This window comes from Dendrobates tinctorius, unplaced genomic scaffold, assembly GCF_039654945.1.
Source record: "Dendrobates tinctorius isolate UK_male_01 unplaced genomic scaffold, ASM3965494v1 ptg000073l, whole genome shotgun sequence".
In the NCBI taxonomy this organism is placed as follows: Eukaryota; Metazoa; Chordata; class Amphibia; order Anura; family Dendrobatidae; genus Dendrobates; species Dendrobates tinctorius.
The window spans coordinates 7,774,281-7,792,869 of NW_027361741.1; the positions used below are offsets into that span (position 1 = coordinate 7,774,281).

An 18,589-nucleotide genomic window follows, 5' to 3' on the forward strand; every position below is an offset into this window, starting at 1 on the left:
ATTTTGTTACTGATCATCTTTTTAAAGAGGTTGTCCATTACATTTTATTAGAGTAAAAATAGACCCTTGAAGGTTATAACATAGAAAAATCTACTCATCTACTGGCCCCAGCTGCTCTGCCACACTTCCACTGATGTTCCCTGGTTTCTTCCTCTGGTGGGGGTGTCAGGTGGCTGAAGTGTCGTATGTTCCATCCGAAATGGGGAAAACTAGGAGATTGGCTGTTTAGGCCAGCTACTGTCTTATCCGAGGGGGATGGGGGTGTCGTTTAGCAAAGGGGCCTACTTTTAAATAAATCTAGTGGACAAATTCTTTTTAAAATGATTTTGTATTTATTTGATACATTTTAAGAGTTGCTCACTAAGGCAGGGTCACCCATGCTTATAACTGCCGCTGAAACATGAGATGGCGCTCAGTTATACTATGGGGCAGCTCATATCTGTGATTGTCTCATGCTGATTTGACATGAGTGCGATTGGCAGCGAGACTTGGCTCCAGTGCACCCATACAAGTCTATGGGTGTGTGTGAAACATTGGCCTGCACTTGGATGTCATCTCATCAATTTACGCCGTGACAGGCAATGGAGGAGTTGGAGACATTCCTTCATGCGAGAGGATCTGGGCACAGAGCAGTGACCCTCGGCTCGCATACAACCATACAAGTCCATGGGTGCATGTGAACCATCGGACTGCACGCGAATGTTGTCTGGTATAGGTCGAGAGAGGCAATGGAGGAGATGGAGAAATAACTTTCTCAGTCTATTCCGCACCTGTGCTGCGATTCTCTCATGCGAAACAATCTGAGCACTGACCCTTGGCTCACGCATGCAGCATAGTTGGGGCTGAGGGTCATTAGCATATCTCTCACATCGGATGCCATACGCTAGTCTGTTTCCAGTGTAATGTACGCTGACTAATTTACTGCTCCAAGGCCATCATAAAACTGCACACTAACCTCTTGGCCCCGTAGTTCCTCCAATTGCAGCGCTGTCTCCAGTCATGTGATATTTCAGGTGACATCTGAAGCCAATCAACTCCCACCGATTGGCCGCTGGTTTCAGTCTTGCGTCGGAGTGGAATCTTGAGTGATTAGTAAAGGCTGCAGCAGCCATGTGACCCAACAATGAGTGCTGTGAAGAGTGGTGCTGGGCCAGGAGGAAACTAAGCAATATAACTTATTTTCTTTGTTGGGCAGAGGAGCTGTTGAGGAGTTTCCAGTAGTGGACAGTCCCTTAAACTGTGACCTGTTACTGATTGCCTTGATTTAAGTTGCCATTTATTGCTTATCATTTTGTCTAGGAAACAGTGGTGTAGGCATCTATGGTGGCAAGTTCAGCTTTGACGCCTTCTCTCACAGCCGTGCCTGTCTACTGCGCAGCACTACCATTGAATGTGTGACTTACCTGCGCTACCCTCCATACGGTGAGAAGGAGCTACGTCTCATGCAGTGGGCCACATCTCTCTCCAGAACCAGCAGCTGGTGCCATATTTTGTAAAAGACATTTATTTATAGCCCACCGTTACCTAAACCTGCATTCAATGTCCTATGTAGGCATCTGAATGATTGGAACAAAATGTTACTGCTCTTCAATGTAAAATGTCAGTCCTTTACCCTCTCTTGGATATTGGCAATGTGTCTGTGGGATAAATGATTTTAATCGGTGGCAAAGCTCAGTACACATGCATGGGGAAAAGCAAACCACATCGCTGTGTATCTTTCACTGATATGCTTTGGCACTTTTTGTTCTCGTTACTTATTGGGCATGTAGAATAAAAGGTTAAGGGATCTTGTATTTTGCTTATGTACTATTAAATTATGTATTTTAATTAAACTATTTATATGATCTCATCAACCATGAGTTCTGATATTGTCCCCATGTATTAACTCAAATGCACTCTGGACCCCCCCATGTGTTAAAAAAGTCTCCAAGAACCTTTCAATCTCTTTATTCACAAAGAGTGTTAGTACTTGTATATACAATGTCCAATTTTAGTAACAACATGTCATTATAAACTACATTGATCCTTTTGAGCCTGCTGCGCACTCTGTCAAAAGCGCAGAAGGGCCAGTCTGCGATGGAGGATAGTATTTTAGTGCTCAGACTCAAAATTGTAGTCTATGGATCTGAAACCAGTAGATGCTGCTTTACCTTTTATATAAGAAGTCCAATTTTTGTTAAATAAATCTTGGATATCTCTGCAGCTGTTCTTCACCATCATCGGCAAATGGCTTCATTCACATAATAAAAAATCAGGAAAGGCTGCGTTTACAGGTGGTGGCCATGCTACCATCACTTAGTCTTGCAGAGAAACTACACGGCCGATGTGATTTGGCAGCATGGTCGGGCAGGTGAAGTGTCTGTTTCCCTTCAAGATTAAGCGATTGTGTAAGGAAATGGTGGAAAAGCCTCCACGTCAAAGATTGTTGGGGGTTAAACGTGGCAAAAATCGCCGGAGCGTGAATGCAACCTGAAACCACAATATTGTTGTTTTCTCTTCTTTAGCCGCAGTTCCTTTGTCCTCATGGGTACGTTCGAGTGTAGATTGTCTCAGACCTGCCTTCTGACTTGGCGGCATATCTTGCCAATGTGAAAAGAAAATCGCTCAATCTGTAAAAGATCAGACACTTATATAAAAGAACTCGCAACATCTGGAAACTCTAGCATTATTTCGCTAGGGACAACGATAAAATATTAAAGAGCCGTCAGTAAAAGTTTCCTCATTGTACACTCACTGGCCACTTTATTAGGTACACCATGCTAGTAAGGGGTTGGACCCCCTTTTGCCTTCAGAACTGCCTCAATTCTTCGTGGCAGAGATTCAACAAGGTGCTGGAAGCATTCCTCAGAGATTTTGGACCATATTGACATGATGGCATCACACAGTTGGCGCAGATTTGTCGGCTGCACATCCCTGATGCGAATCTCCCGTTCCACCACATCCCAAAGATGCTCTATTGGATTGAGATCTGGTGACTGAGGAGGCCATTTGAGTACAGTGAACTCATTGTCATGTTCAAGAAACCAATCTGAGATGATTCGAGCTTTATGACATGGCGCATTATCCTGCTGAAAGTAGCCATCAGATGTTGGGTACATTGTGGTCATAAAGGGATGGACATGGTCAGCAACAATACTCAGGTAGGCTGTGGCGTTGCAACGATGCTCAATTGGTACCAAGGGGCCCAAAGAGTGCCCAGAAAAAATTCCCCACACCATGACACCACCACCACCAGCCTGAACCGTTGATACAAGGCAGGATGGATCCATGCTTTCATGTTGTTTACGCCAAATTCTGACCCTACCATCCCAATGTCGCAGCAGAAATCGAGACTCATCAGACCAGGCAACGTTTTTCCAATCTTCTACTGTCCAATTTCGATGAGCTTGTGCAAATTGTAGCCTCAGTTTCCTGTTCTTAGCTGAGAGGAGTGGTACCCAGTGTGGTCTTCTGCTGCTGTAGCCCATCTGCCTCAAAGTTCGACGCACTGTGCGTTCAGAGATGCTCTTCTGCCTACCTTGGTTGTAACGGGTGGCAATTTGAGTCACTGTTGCCTTTCTATCAGCTCGAACCAGTCTGCCCATTCTCCTCTGACCTCTGGCATCAACATGGCATTTCCGGCCACAGAACTGCCGCTCACTGGATTTTTTTTCTTTTTCGGACCATTCTCTGTAAACCCTAGAGATGGTTGTGCGTGAAAATCCCAGTAGATCAGCAGTTTCTGAAATTCTCAGACCAGCCCTTCTGGCACCAACAATCATGCCACGTTCAAAGGCACTCAAATCACCTTTCTTCCCCATACTGATGCTCGGTTTGAACTGCAGGAGATTGTCTTGACCATGTCTACATGCCTAAATGCACTGAGTTGCCGCCATGTGATTGGCTGATTAGAAATTAAGTCTTAACACACAGTTGGACAGGTGTACCTAATAAAGTGGCCAGTGAGTGTATGTAAAATGATCACTTATCCACAGAACAGGTGAAAATAAATGCCTATAACTTCTAGGGAACTTTCTGAAAGGGTTACAATGTTTGGCTACCTTTTAGTCCCACAGACTTTGCACAGATTCCCGTGTCTGGGGTGAGTAGCCCAACCATTCTAGCAGTTACCACCTATCCTGTGGATGGATGATAACTTAAAAGCACAAAATGCAGCAGAAAGGATCTCAGAAGAACAAAAATAACTCTAAATGCTGCCATCAAAAAGGGTCCCCTGACTGATTCTCAGTTAACTCATTCTGCAGCCAGCAACACAGAGGCTAAAGATTGCAAACAGTGCTATCTTTTTAATAAGAGAATTGAAAAACTCATTTTTAGACACATCCATATTTTTAAAATTTAACATTTAGACACTTTTCCAAAAAGAGCCACTGTGATAGTTTCTGCATATAGTCTAATACTAAGCGGTCTTGGGCAGTATTAATAAATCAGCCCTATTGTATATAGGATGAGACGGAAGAACATAATCCCTAGCATGTTAAATGCTATGAGCCGCCTTGTAGGAGTTTTTTTTAATTAATGGCAGTGCGTATTCTCCTCTTGTCCTTACGAATAACAATATTTCCAGGATCAACGGTACGATTCGGAGTAGTCCTACTGAATGATGAGCAGCACTGCTAACGTGATGTCTGTACAGATGGAAACCAGAGCTGTGCACCAGTTGTTGGCTAGACCATCAGTCCCAGGTTCTCTAGGAATAAGCAAGTTTTCAAACGCTTCTGCATATTATTTGAGAATAGTATGTGCCTCCTTATGAAACTTACCTGGTCAGAGGATTGTACAAGTAAAAATACAAGCTGAGGGATATTTATTTCACCTAATAGGAATTGAAGCCACAACAAATATATTTGGTCATGTACTACATGTATGCAGAAGCAGCTGGGGTAATGAGCTGTGAACTATCAGTACACGTCTGCATAAATTGGAAAAAAAGGAAGTCCTTTAAAGTCAACCTTTCTCCACCAGTTATATTTTCTTTATTGCTAGATGTATAACCCACCATGTCATTTGTTGTGAGAAAGGCATCCAACCCTTTTCTAAAATGCGGTTATAATATCTGCCATTACTACCGCCTATGGTACAGCACTCAGATTGTGGAATGCCCTAACTGTAAAGAACCCTTTCCTATTTAGCTGTTCAAATTGCCTTTCATCCACATGTAACGAAGGTCATCTGTGAGGTTTTTGGAAGGAATAAGTCATGTGCCAGTTCTTTTATATTGGTCACATGTGTATTTATACATGCATTGGAGATCACATCTGCTAAAAACCAATGACCATGGTAATTTTTTTAAATATCATTTAGTTATAAAAAAAGAATTGTTTTACCTGTTCAAGTATTTTCCAACATTTGGATCTGCCTCTCCAGTCTGCAGCAGCTTGAAAGTTCTAAAATGAGAGGAAATTGCTGTTAAGTGAACGTCTTAACTGGACATAAACCACTGAACCCAAAGCGTGGGTGCAATTGTGGGGAAGGGGGTATGAAACCAATGGGGTAAAACAGAAGAAAGGTCTTACACTCTCTCTGCTCTCCGGCACACAGCTCGAGCCACATGTAGTGACGCACTAGCCTTACCTCCAGACTAGAAGAAAAAAATATAGGTGGTTTGTTCAGGGGGGCAGCCCCATGTAAGAATGTGATTTATCTGTTACAAAGTCTACAGTAGTAACTACAATGAAATAAACGGTCTATTTTGTGTTCCACGTACGGGTAGAATAAAGCTGGTCAGAGGCGGAAGCTGAACGGTGTATTTATCAATCCATTGCTCCAGCTCCCGGATAGGCTCTTCATTAAATGATGTGTTCACTGCGGAAAGATAAATTGGGACTCGAATTAACGAGCCATATAACAGTAGCGGCTGTGTTGTGTTATTTTTTTTGTAATATTGCAGCAAAGCCGCATTGGTAGTTAGCGACTGTCAGACCAATGCCCTGCAAAGCACCGACTACCCGCAGCATTCCTGGTGTCGCTTCTGATTAGTGGGCTGCCACAGACTTCTGGCCTGGTGGCCACTGGACAAGTGGCCTGCAAATATTTTTGTTCAGCCCTCATATTGGACCTTATCTCTATAGATTGTCTGCATGCTTCATCCAATAGGTCATCCCCAGTGTTGGTGAAAATTTAGTGTTTAGCTTTTCATTCATTTATCAATTCAGCTTCTGACATGTTTAACAGATTTACCTTTATGGCTTTCTCTGGCTGAGGATATCGGTGTTGCAATATTTGAGCCAATGTCTTGCAGCATACACTGTATCTGTTGGGGGGAAAAAAATGTATTTTAACCTCTGCAAACAAGTAAATTGGCACAATGGATCCAGAGGCTGAAAGCTGACTTTACCCATATACTGGAGTATTTCAGTTCTGACCATTCCTAATACATATATTGCTGATCACGATATATCTATACCTGCATTCATGCATTTGTGCTTCAATCACTGAGAGTTTTGTGATTGTATACTAGAGGGGGATGAACTATAGCACAATGTCCATTACTCGAGATGTGCTAGTGACAAACGTGGGTTCTAAGACAGAAGGCAGCTACGGCTGCATGGTCACAGCAGTCCCAAAGCTATATAACTGATGTAATTTGGCTGTAAATCAGTAAAATTACAGAAAGCTCGCATACAAGTCACACGTGGCTTACATTGAAGACTATGGGGCAAAGTTGTAACTTCTGGCCTAAAGTTCAACAAGGATGGATTTCATTTGGCTGCCAAAACCTCATCTTCACATAGTACAACCAAAGTCACTATTTACCGTCTAAAAGATGAGATCAATGAAAAGTGAGCAAATGATCATTCACTGGGCAATGATAGCCAGACAATGAGTGCCCCGTGTACAAAACCCTTTACAAAGTGGAACCTGTCACATGCAAATACAGTCCGATCTATAGGCAAAATGATAGAAAGAAGGGAGAGCTGACTAGATTGATAGTCTTATACTGAATCTAAAGTATGTTTCCATTATTTTTAGTCCTTTTAGTGACTGACAGCTATCTCCGTTTGAACACTTATACAAAGAAAGCTGTCAGTCACTGATGACACCACCCACTGGACCAAAAATCTCAAACTGAGCAGCAATTCTACTGAGCACTTCAGCGCATACAAGCAGTCCCTTGCCAGCTTTAAGTCCACGCTCTCTGCCACAAAACAAACTTACTTTGCATCTCTCATATCCTCCCTGTCTCACAACCCTAAACAGCTCTTCAACACTTTCAATTCTCTACTCCATCCCACAGCACCTCCTTCCCCCCCTCTCATTTCTGCTGAAGACTTTGCCTCCTTCTTTAAGCAGAAGATCGGCACGATCAGACAAAACTTAGGCCCGCAGCCCCAATGCCCATCTTAGCCGCTCAGCCCTGTTCTGCAAAAGCCAGATTCTCCACCATGACAGAAGATCAGCTCTCCACCCTTCTGTCAAGATCACACCTCACCACTTGTACCCTCGACCCACTCCCGTCTAACCTCATCCCTAACTTGGCCACAGTCTTCATCCCATCTCTAAAACACCTCTTCAACCTTTCACTTACAAATGGTGTCTTTCCCTCATCCTTCAAACATGCCTCAATCACACCCATCCTCAAAAAGCCCTCCCTTGACCCATCCTCTAACTAATCGCCCGATATCTCTTCTCCCTTACTCCTCAAAACTACTGGAACAGCATGTATATCTTGAACTGTCCTCCCACCTCTCCTCCTGTTCCCTCTTTGACCGGTTACAATCTGGCTTCTGACCGCATCACTCAACTGAAACTGCCCTAACTAAAGTCACTAACTACTTACTAACCGCCAAGAGCAAGCGACACTACTATGTCCTCCTCCTGGACCTGTCCTCTGCCTTTGACACCGTAGACCATTCCCTCCTGCTACAGACTCTCTCCTCTCTTGGCATCACAGACTTGGCCCTATCCTGGATCTCATCATACCTAACAGACCGAACATTTAGTGTCTCCCTCTCACACACCACCTCCTCACTTCGCCCCCTGTCTGTCGGTGTTCCTCAAGGCTCTGTCCTAGGACCCCTACAATTCTCCATCTACACCTTCGGCTTGGGACAGCTCATAGAATCTCACGGTTTGCAGTATTACCTCTATGCCGATAACACGCAGATCTCTGCTCGCTTTCTCAAACTGAACATGGACAAAACATAATTCATCATCTTTTCCCCCATCTCACTCTACCCCTCCACCAGACCTATCCATCAGTCAATGGCTGCTCTCTTTCCCCAGTCCGTCACACTCAGTGACTTGGGGTGATCCTCGACTCTGCGCTCTCTTTCAAACCACATATCCAAGCCCTTGCCTCCTCCTGCCGCCTCAAACTCACAAATATTTCCCGGATCCATTCATTCCTAAACCACAAAAACACTAGTGCATGCTCTTATCTCCAGCCTCTACTACTGCAACCTCCTACTCTCTGGCCTCCCCTCTAGCACCGCTCCAGTCCATCCTAAACTCTGCTGCCCGACTAATCCACCTGTCTCCCAGCTATTCCCCAGCCTCCCTCCTACGCCAGGCCCTTCACTGGCTTCCTATTGCCCAGAGGCTCCAATTCAAAACCCTAACCATGACATACAAAGCCATCCACAACCTGTCTCCTCCATACATCTGTGACATGGTCTCTAGGTACCTACCCGCACGCAACCTTCGATCATCTCAAGATCTCCTTCTCTACTCCCCCCTTATCTCTTCTTCCCACAACCGCATACAAGACTTCTCCCGTGCTTCCCCCATACTCTGGAACTCTCTGCCGCAACACATCAGACTCTCACCATCAACGGAAACCTTCAAGAAGAACCTGAAGAACCACCTGTTCCGACAAGCCTACAGCCTGCAATGATCCTCGGTCTACTGAACCACCGCACGACCTGCTCTACCCTCTCCTACTGTATCCTCACCCATCCCTGTAGACTGTGAGCCCTCGCGGGCAGGGTCCTCTCCTTATGTACTTGTGTGTCCTTTGTATTACACACGTTTATTATACTAGTCTATATTTCCCCTTTTCACATGTAAAGTGCCATGGAATAAATGGTGCTATATAAATGCATAATAATAATAATTTAACTTGTCACTCATCTAATTTCCATGACTGTAGTACTATATTTACCAGCTGACGCTGTCTTCAGCTTTTCCCAGTGCCACTCCGGCCCAAAGCTGCCATCTTGTGACTGACCGAACTGAGAGGTTTCCACCGCAAGCTCTCAATGCATGTCTTTGCGAGCCTTGTTCTGGCTCCCATAGTCTTTCACTGAGTAGTGACTTCTGGCTCGACCAGCAAACACTGGCGCTAGCCGGTAGGCCAGAACCTGCAGAAAACCGACTGGAGCGGCGCTGATAACAGATGTAGATGGCAGCTGGTAAGCCTAATACTAGGGTCAGGGATCTTAGATTAGTGACACCACGCCAGCAGTGAAATAAAAAGCTGCTGCAGCAGTGCTTTTAAATTATCACTGTGCAGGTGCTACTGAATCTTATCTCACAAGCTATATATCAATCTACTCTGCATCTGCTATTCTAATTCATGCTGCCTGCAGATTGAGCTACATTATCATAGTGACAGGTTTTCTTTAAGAACCAGGCGTGTTTTTAGATTTTGCACTTTTGTTTTATTTTTTGAGCCATAACTTTTTTTTTTTTTTTTCTTTATCCATCAACATAGTCATGTCAAGCTTATTTTTTTTGCGTGAAACTTTGTAGGTCTGAATAACACCACCGACATAATGCCATATGACATACTAGAAAAAGTTGGGTTGAAATGATAAAAAAACAAAATGCAATTCCGCTATATTTTTTTGCTTTGTTTTCACAGCGTTCAATTTGCTGCAAAAATGACAATATGATTCCTCACATCCGCATGATTATGGCAATGCCACCCACACCTAGGTTGTTTTTTTTTTTTTTACATCCCTCATTTTAGTGGTTAAAAAACAAAGGACATTAATATTTTTTTTTTCTTTATCTTGAAAGGGGAAAGTGGGGATGATTTAAATGGATACTTTTTTTTTTTAATCTAACGCCCTCATTTTTTGCCCACTTAGGGAATTTGAACTTCCATTCATTTAATTGCTAATACTATATACTGCAATACCACAGTATAGTATATAGTAGAAATGCCATTCGTCTATAGAGCCCATTCAGAGGCTGCGCTTCACAGGACTTCATGTTGAGGTGGACCGTATGATGGCTGGATGCAAGAGTGCACCAGCAATCAGCTCATTTAAATGCCCGTGATTTATGCAGAATTTATATGGCTAAAAGAGCAGCAATCTGAGCAGGCTCCAGTCATCGGCAGATGCTGGCTGTGTAGTTTCTCATTCATTTCAAATGGACAACCCCCTTAACGTATCAGTTTATAGCTGTTACGAAGCCGCGATGGGGTGTGGTGCTATATGATTAACCGGACAGTACATCTTTAGAAAATAAGGTTATTCATTCTAGAGCTGGAAAGTCATACAATGTTTCAAGATATTCTCTGTACCTCTGCTTAATGTCTTTCTATGGATACAGAGCTATCCTTTTTTATGATAGACAAACGGGTACAACAGTGTCTAGATAATACACCTACTGTAATCAATCCTGCTCCTACAATCACATGTACTGTCGGACAAACCTGTCAATATAGACTTGTTTGCCCAACAGTCTCTGGATGACGGCCTTCCCACTGTCCCCCGATAGATGCCGTAAAGAGATGGAAACATTCGACATGTCTGATTTTGGGCTGCCGGTCCCCTGGTTCTCTAAGGCTGGTTTCACATTAGCGTACCGTACCAGGGCTGCGTATTTCCTCCCTGAAGCTCTGCCCACTTCCACTTAGGTCCACCTACTTCTGCATGCGTCCTGCGTACCTATCCTTTACCATTGGGTACGCAGGACATGCAGATACAGTATATCATTTTGACGCGCCTGCCGTCTGCACAAAACGCAACTTGTTGCGTTCCCGTGCGGTTGGTGGGTGCATCAAAACAACGCATCCGCATATATCTGCATGTCCTGTGTACCCAATATTAAAGATAGGTACGCAGGACGCATGCAGAAGTAGGCGGACCTAAATGGAAGTGCGGAAGTGGGCGGAGCCTCAGGGAGGTAGTATGCAGCCCCGATACGGTAATGTGAACTTGGCCTAAGAGCTAAGCCACCACCAGAGCTGCCGACTGGCAGTTATCTAAAGTATATGGCGGGCTTAATCCTTAAATACATTCAGGTTTATTTGACAAATAAAATGAGAGAAATACCTTCTCAAGTTCTGTGATACATTGGAGATTTGCATCTACGCAAAATTCTTTGGCCAACCTAAAAATAAAAACAAACCTGCTCAGGTGCTATGTGGGATTCCAGTACCAGACTGATCAGTAAGTGCATGAATCATTGTGTTTAGCCCGCTATACAAATATGTACAGTCTAAGCCTAGGTTCACATTTGCACAGCGTATTGTCCGCAACCGCATGCAAACGGTTGCGGACGACAGGCAAGTGCTATTTTCCCGGCGAATTTCTGAATTCACAGAAGCCATGCCCAATGGGCGTGTCTTATGTAAATTCTTGTGTACACGTCGTTGCGTACGCTTGTGCTTCCATAGCCAGTAATGCGGGTTTTTTTGCGCACGTCATCCGCATACAGATATTTGATGCCACAAAAAATGCAACAAGATGCGTTCGGTGCGCCCCGCCGCATACCGCGAAAAGACGCAACCTACGCAAACGCACCCAAACGCATGTCCCTGCGTACTCCATGTTAAAGATGGGTACACAGGACGTATGTGCATCAAACACAGTGGACTAAACAGCAAATGTGAACCCAGCCTAAGGTGGTTATAAAATAATGCTCATAATATTTTGCTAACAATTTTCACTGCAAAATCTTCAGATTTCTTTCATGGCAATGTTAGCTGCACTACTTAACGCTCTCCCTTTTTTGTCTTCTCACTCCTATTGCATGGTCATCACCATCTCCAATGTTCAGTGCTTGTTCACAGAGAAAACGTGGTGAGATTCAGACATGCACTGAAAAACTTATGATAAAACCACTTTACAGTTTTGCATAGGCTAGATTCTAATTATTATTAAAGGGGTTTTCCCACAAACAAAAGATGATTTTATCATTCCAAGATCTATTGATTAAGTTCCACAATTGGATGTTTAAATAATCTGTGGTATGATCAGACCATGTTCCTGTACGGTCAGACACGGCCATTACACAGTAGGGGCACATTTGTAAGATTATAATCGCACAGGAACATTTTATCTAACCACATCCAATTGTGGAAGTTATTATAATTCCAAGATCTATTGATTCAAATCAACTTTAAAATTAACTTTTGTTCATGGGACAACCCTTTTAATAGCTCCTGTGTATGTCAGGAAAATCTCCTAACCTATAAGCCCAATGAATCCAAAGACTCTCCGATCCCAGTGTCGCAGATCTTTTTACCCCAGCAGTGGAAAGCTTACTTGTCTGCACTTAAAAAAGAAAAAAAAAGACAAGTATTCTAGTAAAATATTCAGAATTCAGAGTCCTCCGTGGTTGATACCATCTTTTCAGTTAGCCATTAAAAAGGTAACACATTGCAAGCTTTCGAGACTACTCAGGTCTCTTCATCAGGCATTGACTAATAGGATTTTTCAGATTTTGTATTAGTCAATGCCTGATGAAGAGACCTGAGTAGTCTCGAAAGCTTGCAATGTGTTACCATCTTTTCAGGTAGCCATTAAAAGGTATCAACCATTGAGGACTCTCAATTCTGAATATTTTTCTATCTACTGGCTAACACGGTACAAAGATATACATCTTTCCTGTATCAAGTATTGTAGTAGAAACCGATTCAGGAAACTTCAATTTCAAAAGTTTTTGAAGTTTTTTTAGTTTTGGGAAAGTTTTGAGCTTTTTAAATGAGTATTTTTTCCCCAAAGTCTCTTTGCAGCAATTTGATTGAACAGTGTCTGTTTTGAGTAGTTTCTATCAATAAATGCTTCAAAAGGTATGATATTCAATTTCTTTTCTACCAGGTGTTTTCCAAATCCTGTAGGGGAAACAAACGGTCAAAAGACTGAACATGTAACTAGCAAAGTGGTTTTATAATAGAAATGAATAGTCTCAAGCATTTTTTTAAGTCAGTTTCAAACATTTTTAATTAGGAGCAAACCTGCTCAAGACTCACTGTGCACATACCCTTTTTTTATCCCCAATTACTTCAGTATTTTTAAGGGAAAACCAGGAGCTGGTGATACTGATCTGGTGACGTGTTTTTATTTTCCTCTGACTGTTCCACTCCTGATTTTGGCTTACACATACTGATGTAAAATACTGAACGTGTAGACGTGGCCTAATAAAGCATTCGCTAGCATTGCACATCTGGTCACTATGGACAATACAAAAGAAATGCAATCCCAGGGCTTTAAAACTTTTTTTTGCTGCTCAAAATGTTCCTCAAATGCTTTAAGAAACCTTTTTCTATCTTTATAATTTAATTTTCTTTGTTGTATTTCAAAAAACTCTCCCTATAAACATCGGATGGAAAATAAAAAGTGTGGAATTTGATGGACTCTGTTCCAAACTAGCGTTGTCCGATCAAAAGGCTGCAACAATTTTTTAGAAAGTTAAATTCTTCAGAAAAAAAACAAACCTCCAAAAACAAGGAATGTGTCTTGAACCAGTTTGTTTGAAAAAAATGCATTATTTTTATATGCCTCAAAAAAATCTGGTGAACATAGCCTAATGTTTGAATGGCGGTGACCCGACCAGTGGGGCCACAGCATCTTTCTGAAGCCTTGTGGCCATGTCAATGTTTTCTAGTCATGAACAATGATGTGCTTGGTACAACAGGGAGAAGGTTATGGCAGTTCTGCATCTATGGGACCAGAACAGGATGCACAACAGAGCATATGCTGACTATCGGCACCATTATAATCAAAGGCCCCATTGGCGCATGCGCCGGAATCCTGTTTTGCGGAGGTGCGAGCGCAAGCCCCGATGGAACCAGAACGCAATGTGAAACCTCACTTACAGCTATGCCATAGATGTTTACTGTAAGGAATTGCCTTTAAGAGGCTGTCTGGAAAATTAACAAAAGTCTCTTTTGAAAGTTTTCTACAATGTATTTTTCAAGACACACAAAAAAAAAAATTTATTTCAAGACTGGAAAGATCTTAGAACAAGGTGGAAAGTTCTGCTCTTAACCTTTACCGTAAATCAATTCCGTTGGAATCGGTAGCTTCACAGGAGCCTAGGCAAGTTCTGGATTCACAATCATTTCTCAATCACTGTTGTAAGCCTTTATTTTATAGGGCCCTATAAAGTAATCAGAACTTACCCTATGGCAGAGCTCAGCTCATCGGTAGTGCCCAATGCTTCAAACACAAGGTTATCTTTAGGTCTCCGCTCTCCTGTGTATGTACTAGAGAAGCCTACGGTTTAAACAATGTATGTCACTTATTGTGATAAGGGTCCGTAATCAAACATCTAATATCCCAATAGAATCGCTTAAGAATAAGACCTTTATCGCCTGTTTTTGTGTAGATTTTTGGGATCTTCTCTGTTTTTTCTGGCGGGGAACTGAAAATAAAAAAAAAAATAAAAAACACAGGACAATGACAGTGGAATTGATATTGTACTTACATTCACTAAGTATATTAAACAAAAATATATCAGAAAATCACCTACTGTTTACATCATGTTTGAAGTCTTGCTGTTTTCACACTGGCTACTGGGGATATTTCATACCCTATCTTTATAAAATAATTTTTAGAAGTCTCACTATCTTCTCAGACAGGATTACAATAAACCAGAGGTCTCAAACACATGGGCCGCATGTGGCCCCTGAGGCAGGCATCTGTGGCCCATGGTGCACTACATGTCTCACTCCCTGAGGCAGAGGGAAGGCACGCATTCAGGAGCGGCGATGGCATTGGCTGTTCTGTGTGCACACACTGCACAGTATTGGTGATGAGGTCACAGGAGGGGGAGGAGTCAGGGGTCACAAGATCGGGGCCTCAGTGTGTGCAGGACTCTGCTGTCTGTGCTGGTTGTCATGGTACTGGATTAAGGTAAGTTTATGCATGGGGTCAGGAGGGGTTTACAGGGTGGATGGAGCAGAGCCCTGTGTGTACGAGGTGTATGGAGCGGAGCCCTGTGTGTACGAGGTGTATGGAGCGGAGCCCTGTGTGTACGAGGTGTACGGAGCGGAGTCGCGCGTGTACGAGGTGTTTTAAGTTTGAAAGGAATGCGGCTCCCTAGCTCAAATTTTTATTTATGTGCGGCCCATTTACTCTGCTGAGTTTGAGACCCCTGCAATAAACTATGTACACAGCTGATAACACAGGACTCATTAATCTCAATAGTCAATCTCAGAGGGGAACCTGCTTACCCGCTTTTTACAAATTACTTTTGAACAAGCTCAATAGATGCTTCAATACAAAAGATAGGGTTTGAGTCAGTCCATTCCTGATCATGGATATGTGGATTTCCTAAAACAGATCAAGTCTAAAAAAGACCTAGTGGCCAGTGTGAAAATTGCAACGTTTCTATTTTCTTTTGTTTTATTAAAACAGATAGTGATATGAAAATGACAAAAAAAAAAAAATTTATACCATATTTTTCGGACTATACAACACTTTTTTAGCATGAAAAACTTGCTAAAATGTGTGTGCATGTTATAGTCAGGAAGCAGCTTCCTGTGATGGAGGAGAATGCTGGCGCAACGTCCTTCCCGATGAGGGAAAGCTGCCCACCCAGCTCTTCACCCATCTACCGTATTTTTCGGGTTATAAGACGCCCTTTTGATCCCTCAAATTTTGGGGGAAAGTGTGGGGTGCGTCTTATAATGCGAATCTGTGTGCTGCTGTGCTATAGAATGAGGGGGGCGGCTCTGGCGTGGGGTCAGGGGGCTGGGGTGGGCTGGCTGCAGAGACAGTGGGAGGTTCTGTGCTGCCGATCATTAGGCTCATGTCCTATTCACTTACGCCGCTGTCCATCACCTCGGTGCTGAAGCAGCGCCGAGTTGGCAGACAGGGGAGCAGAGCATATTACATGTGCCTGCACTCTCCCCCCTACCAATGATGGCTCCTGCTCACAGCTCCCCTGTGTCTGCTGAGATCCTACTCCTGCGAGGGTGCGCACAGCTGCTGCTCATTCAGGCAGTTCATCACTTCAGGACCTTCCATGATGTAACCAATAGGATCTGCGGTTACGTGACTCCCAGTTTACACTGCGAGTCACGTGACTGCAGGTCCTATTGAGCACATCATGGAAGGTCCTGTAGCTACCTTGAGCTGCCTGAATGAGCAGCAGCTGCGCGCACCCTCACAGGAGTAGGATCTCAGCAGACACAAGAAAGCCTTGAGGGGAGCTCGGAGCAGGAGCCATCCTGAGAAGGTGAGTTAACTGTTTATTATTATGTGCTTGCCAGCAGGGGGGAATATAGGGACGCAGGGGCCATGGGCGTACTAGCAGGGAGGCATATAGAGAGAGGGGGGCCATGTGTGTGCCAGCAGGAGGGCATATAGAGAAGGGGGCCATGTGAGTGCCAGCAGAGGGGCATATAGTGACCGGGGGGGGGGCCATATCCAGGATGGGATGGGGGGGGGGGGCTATGTGCCAGCACAAGGGGGCAATGTGCCAGGATGGGGGTTATATAGATACCAGGATGAGGGACATATACAGTATATGATTTGAAAGATGGACACTGGCATTATAAGACACACCTCCATTTAACATAAACATTTTTCTCTTTTTCTTCACCAAATTTGGGGGTGCGTCTTATCAGGTGCATCTTATAAATATAAAGCGAAAAATACGCTATGTTATTGGTGCTGAGCTGAAGAGGAAGCCCCCGTGACCCATCATGGAGACTGCAGGGAAGCTGCGTGGCCTGAGCAATTAATGGGAAAAATGTTTTTCCTATTTTCTGCTGTCTAAACCTAGCATGCATCTTATTGTCCAAAAAATAAGGTATATATGCACACACTACATACTAGCCTGATTTAAACAGTAGGTTGTTTTCTGATCATACAGTCCCTTTAAAGAGGTTTTGTTAAATAAACCATAAATCCTTGGATAGTAACGATGCATACGCTGTGTGCATCAATTCTTCATTTTCAAATTATGCTTATAAAAAAAACTAAAACATTCTTGCAGTAATCCAGAAGCGAAAAACCTGAATATGGGCTCATAGCATACAAGATTTAAACGTATTTGAAACATATATGGTAATTTCTTTCAAAGGGTCAGTAAAAAAACAGACCTTTTGTCTATCAAGGAATAAGGGTACCGTTACACTAAGCGACGCACCAGCGATCCTGACAACGATACGACCAGGATAGGATCGCTGGTGCGTCGCTAGTAAACTGTCAAACAGGCAGATCTCTTCAGCGATGCAGCAACGATCCGATGATCCGTATAACGACCTCGGCGGTCGTTGGGACCTTGTCACACAGCAGCTGTTCTGACGACTCCCGCCTGTGTCCCTGAGTTCTGAGTCGCCAACGAGGTCGCTCGTTGGCATCAAACTGGTGGTACTATGGAAGGGCCTGATACCAACAGGGGGTGCCATATTGGAATACCCATCACTTGGGATTCCAATATGGCGGTCGGTGTACTTCCGGTGCGGCGTGGTGGATTGTGGGATTCGGGGACATCCTTAGAATTATAGAATCGTAGAGTTGGAAGGGACCTCCTGGGCCATCTGGTCCAACCCCCTGCTCAAAGCAGGATTCGCTAAATCATCCCAGACAGATATCTGTCCAGCCTCTGTTTGAAGACTTCAATTGGAGAACTCACCACCTCTCGTGGCAGCCTGTTCCACTCATTGATCACTCTGTCAAAAAGTTTTTTCTAATATCTAATCTGTGTCTCCTCCCATTCACTTTCATCCCATTGCATCTTGTCTTTCCTTGGGCAAATGAGAATAAAGATGTTCCTTCTGCAATGTGACAGCTCCTGAGATATTTGTAGAGTTATTAAGTCTCCTCTCAGCCTTCTCTTTTGCAAGCTAAACATTCCCAAATCCTGCAACCTTTCCTCATGAGACAGGGTTTGCAGACCGGTCACCATTCTGGTCGCTCTTTTCTGAACTTGCTCCAGTTTGTTGATGTCTTTTTTAAAATGTGGCGCCCAAAACAGGACACAGTATTCCAGATGAGGTCTGACCAAAGAGGAGTAGAGGGCAATAATGACTTCACGTGATCTAGACTGTATGCTTCTGTTAATACATCCTAGAATTGCATTTGCCCTTTTAGCTGCTGTATCACACTGTTGACTCATATTCAGTCTGTGATCTATTAGTATACCCAAGTCTTTTTCACATGTGCTGTTGCTTAGCCCTATTCCTCCCATTCTGTATATGCTTTTTTCATTTTTATTGCCCAAATGTAGTACTTTGCATTTTTTCCTGTTAAAAACCATTCTGTAAGTTGCTGCCCACTGCTCCAGTTTATATCTTTTTGAATCTTTTCTCTCTTCTCTCGTATTAGCTATCCCTCCTAGCTTTGTGTCATCAGCAAATTTAATCAGTTTACCCTCAATTCCTTCATCTAAATCATTGATAAAGATGTTGAACAATACAGGGCCCAGGACAGAGCCCTGTGGTACCTCACTTGAGACA

General features: G+C 43.4%; 2 protein-coding genes across 7 annotated transcripts in view; one reads left to right on the forward strand and one right to left on the reverse strand.

Moving 5' to 3' along the window:
• LOC141096171 (aldehyde dehydrogenase family 3 member B2-like) overlaps positions 1 to 1,586 on the forward strand; it is a 41,644-nt gene extending 40,058 nt beyond the window's left edge. For all 5 annotated transcript variants that reach the window (XM_073582618.1, XM_073582622.1, XM_073582617.1 and 2 more), the window contains one exon: positions 1,300 to 1,586. In XM_073582618.1, the coding sequence (XP_073438719.1) occupies positions 1,300 to 1,496 (197 nt within the window). In that variant the 3' untranslated portion in view covers positions 1,497 to 1,586. The remainder of the gene's footprint in view (positions 1 to 1,299) is intronic.
• Positions 1,587 to 1,931: 345 nt separating this feature from the next.
• The window catches only part of MMAB (metabolism of cobalamin associated B), a 29,356-nt gene continuing 12,698 nt past the window's right edge, over positions 1,932 to 18,589 (reverse strand). Inside the window, exons 2-9 of one of the 2 annotated variants that reach the window (XM_073582626.1) lie at positions 14,486 to 14,544; positions 14,303 to 14,396; positions 11,229 to 11,286; positions 6,181 to 6,253; positions 5,708 to 5,805; positions 5,517 to 5,581; positions 5,328 to 5,387; positions 1,932 to 2,609 (exon numbers count right to left, since the gene is read on the reverse strand). In XM_073582626.1, coding sequence (XP_073438727.1) covers positions 2,522 to 2,609; positions 5,328 to 5,387; positions 5,517 to 5,581; positions 5,708 to 5,805; positions 6,181 to 6,253; positions 11,229 to 11,286; positions 14,303 to 14,396; positions 14,486 to 14,544 — 595 coding nt within the window. In that variant the 3' untranslated portion in view covers positions 1,932 to 2,521. Of the gene's footprint in view, positions 2,610 to 3,849; positions 4,691 to 5,327; positions 5,388 to 5,516; positions 5,582 to 5,707; positions 5,806 to 6,180; positions 6,254 to 11,228; positions 11,287 to 14,302; positions 14,397 to 14,485; positions 14,545 to 18,589 lie in introns of those variants that run through there. The other variant, XM_073582625.1, reaches the window with a different exon arrangement.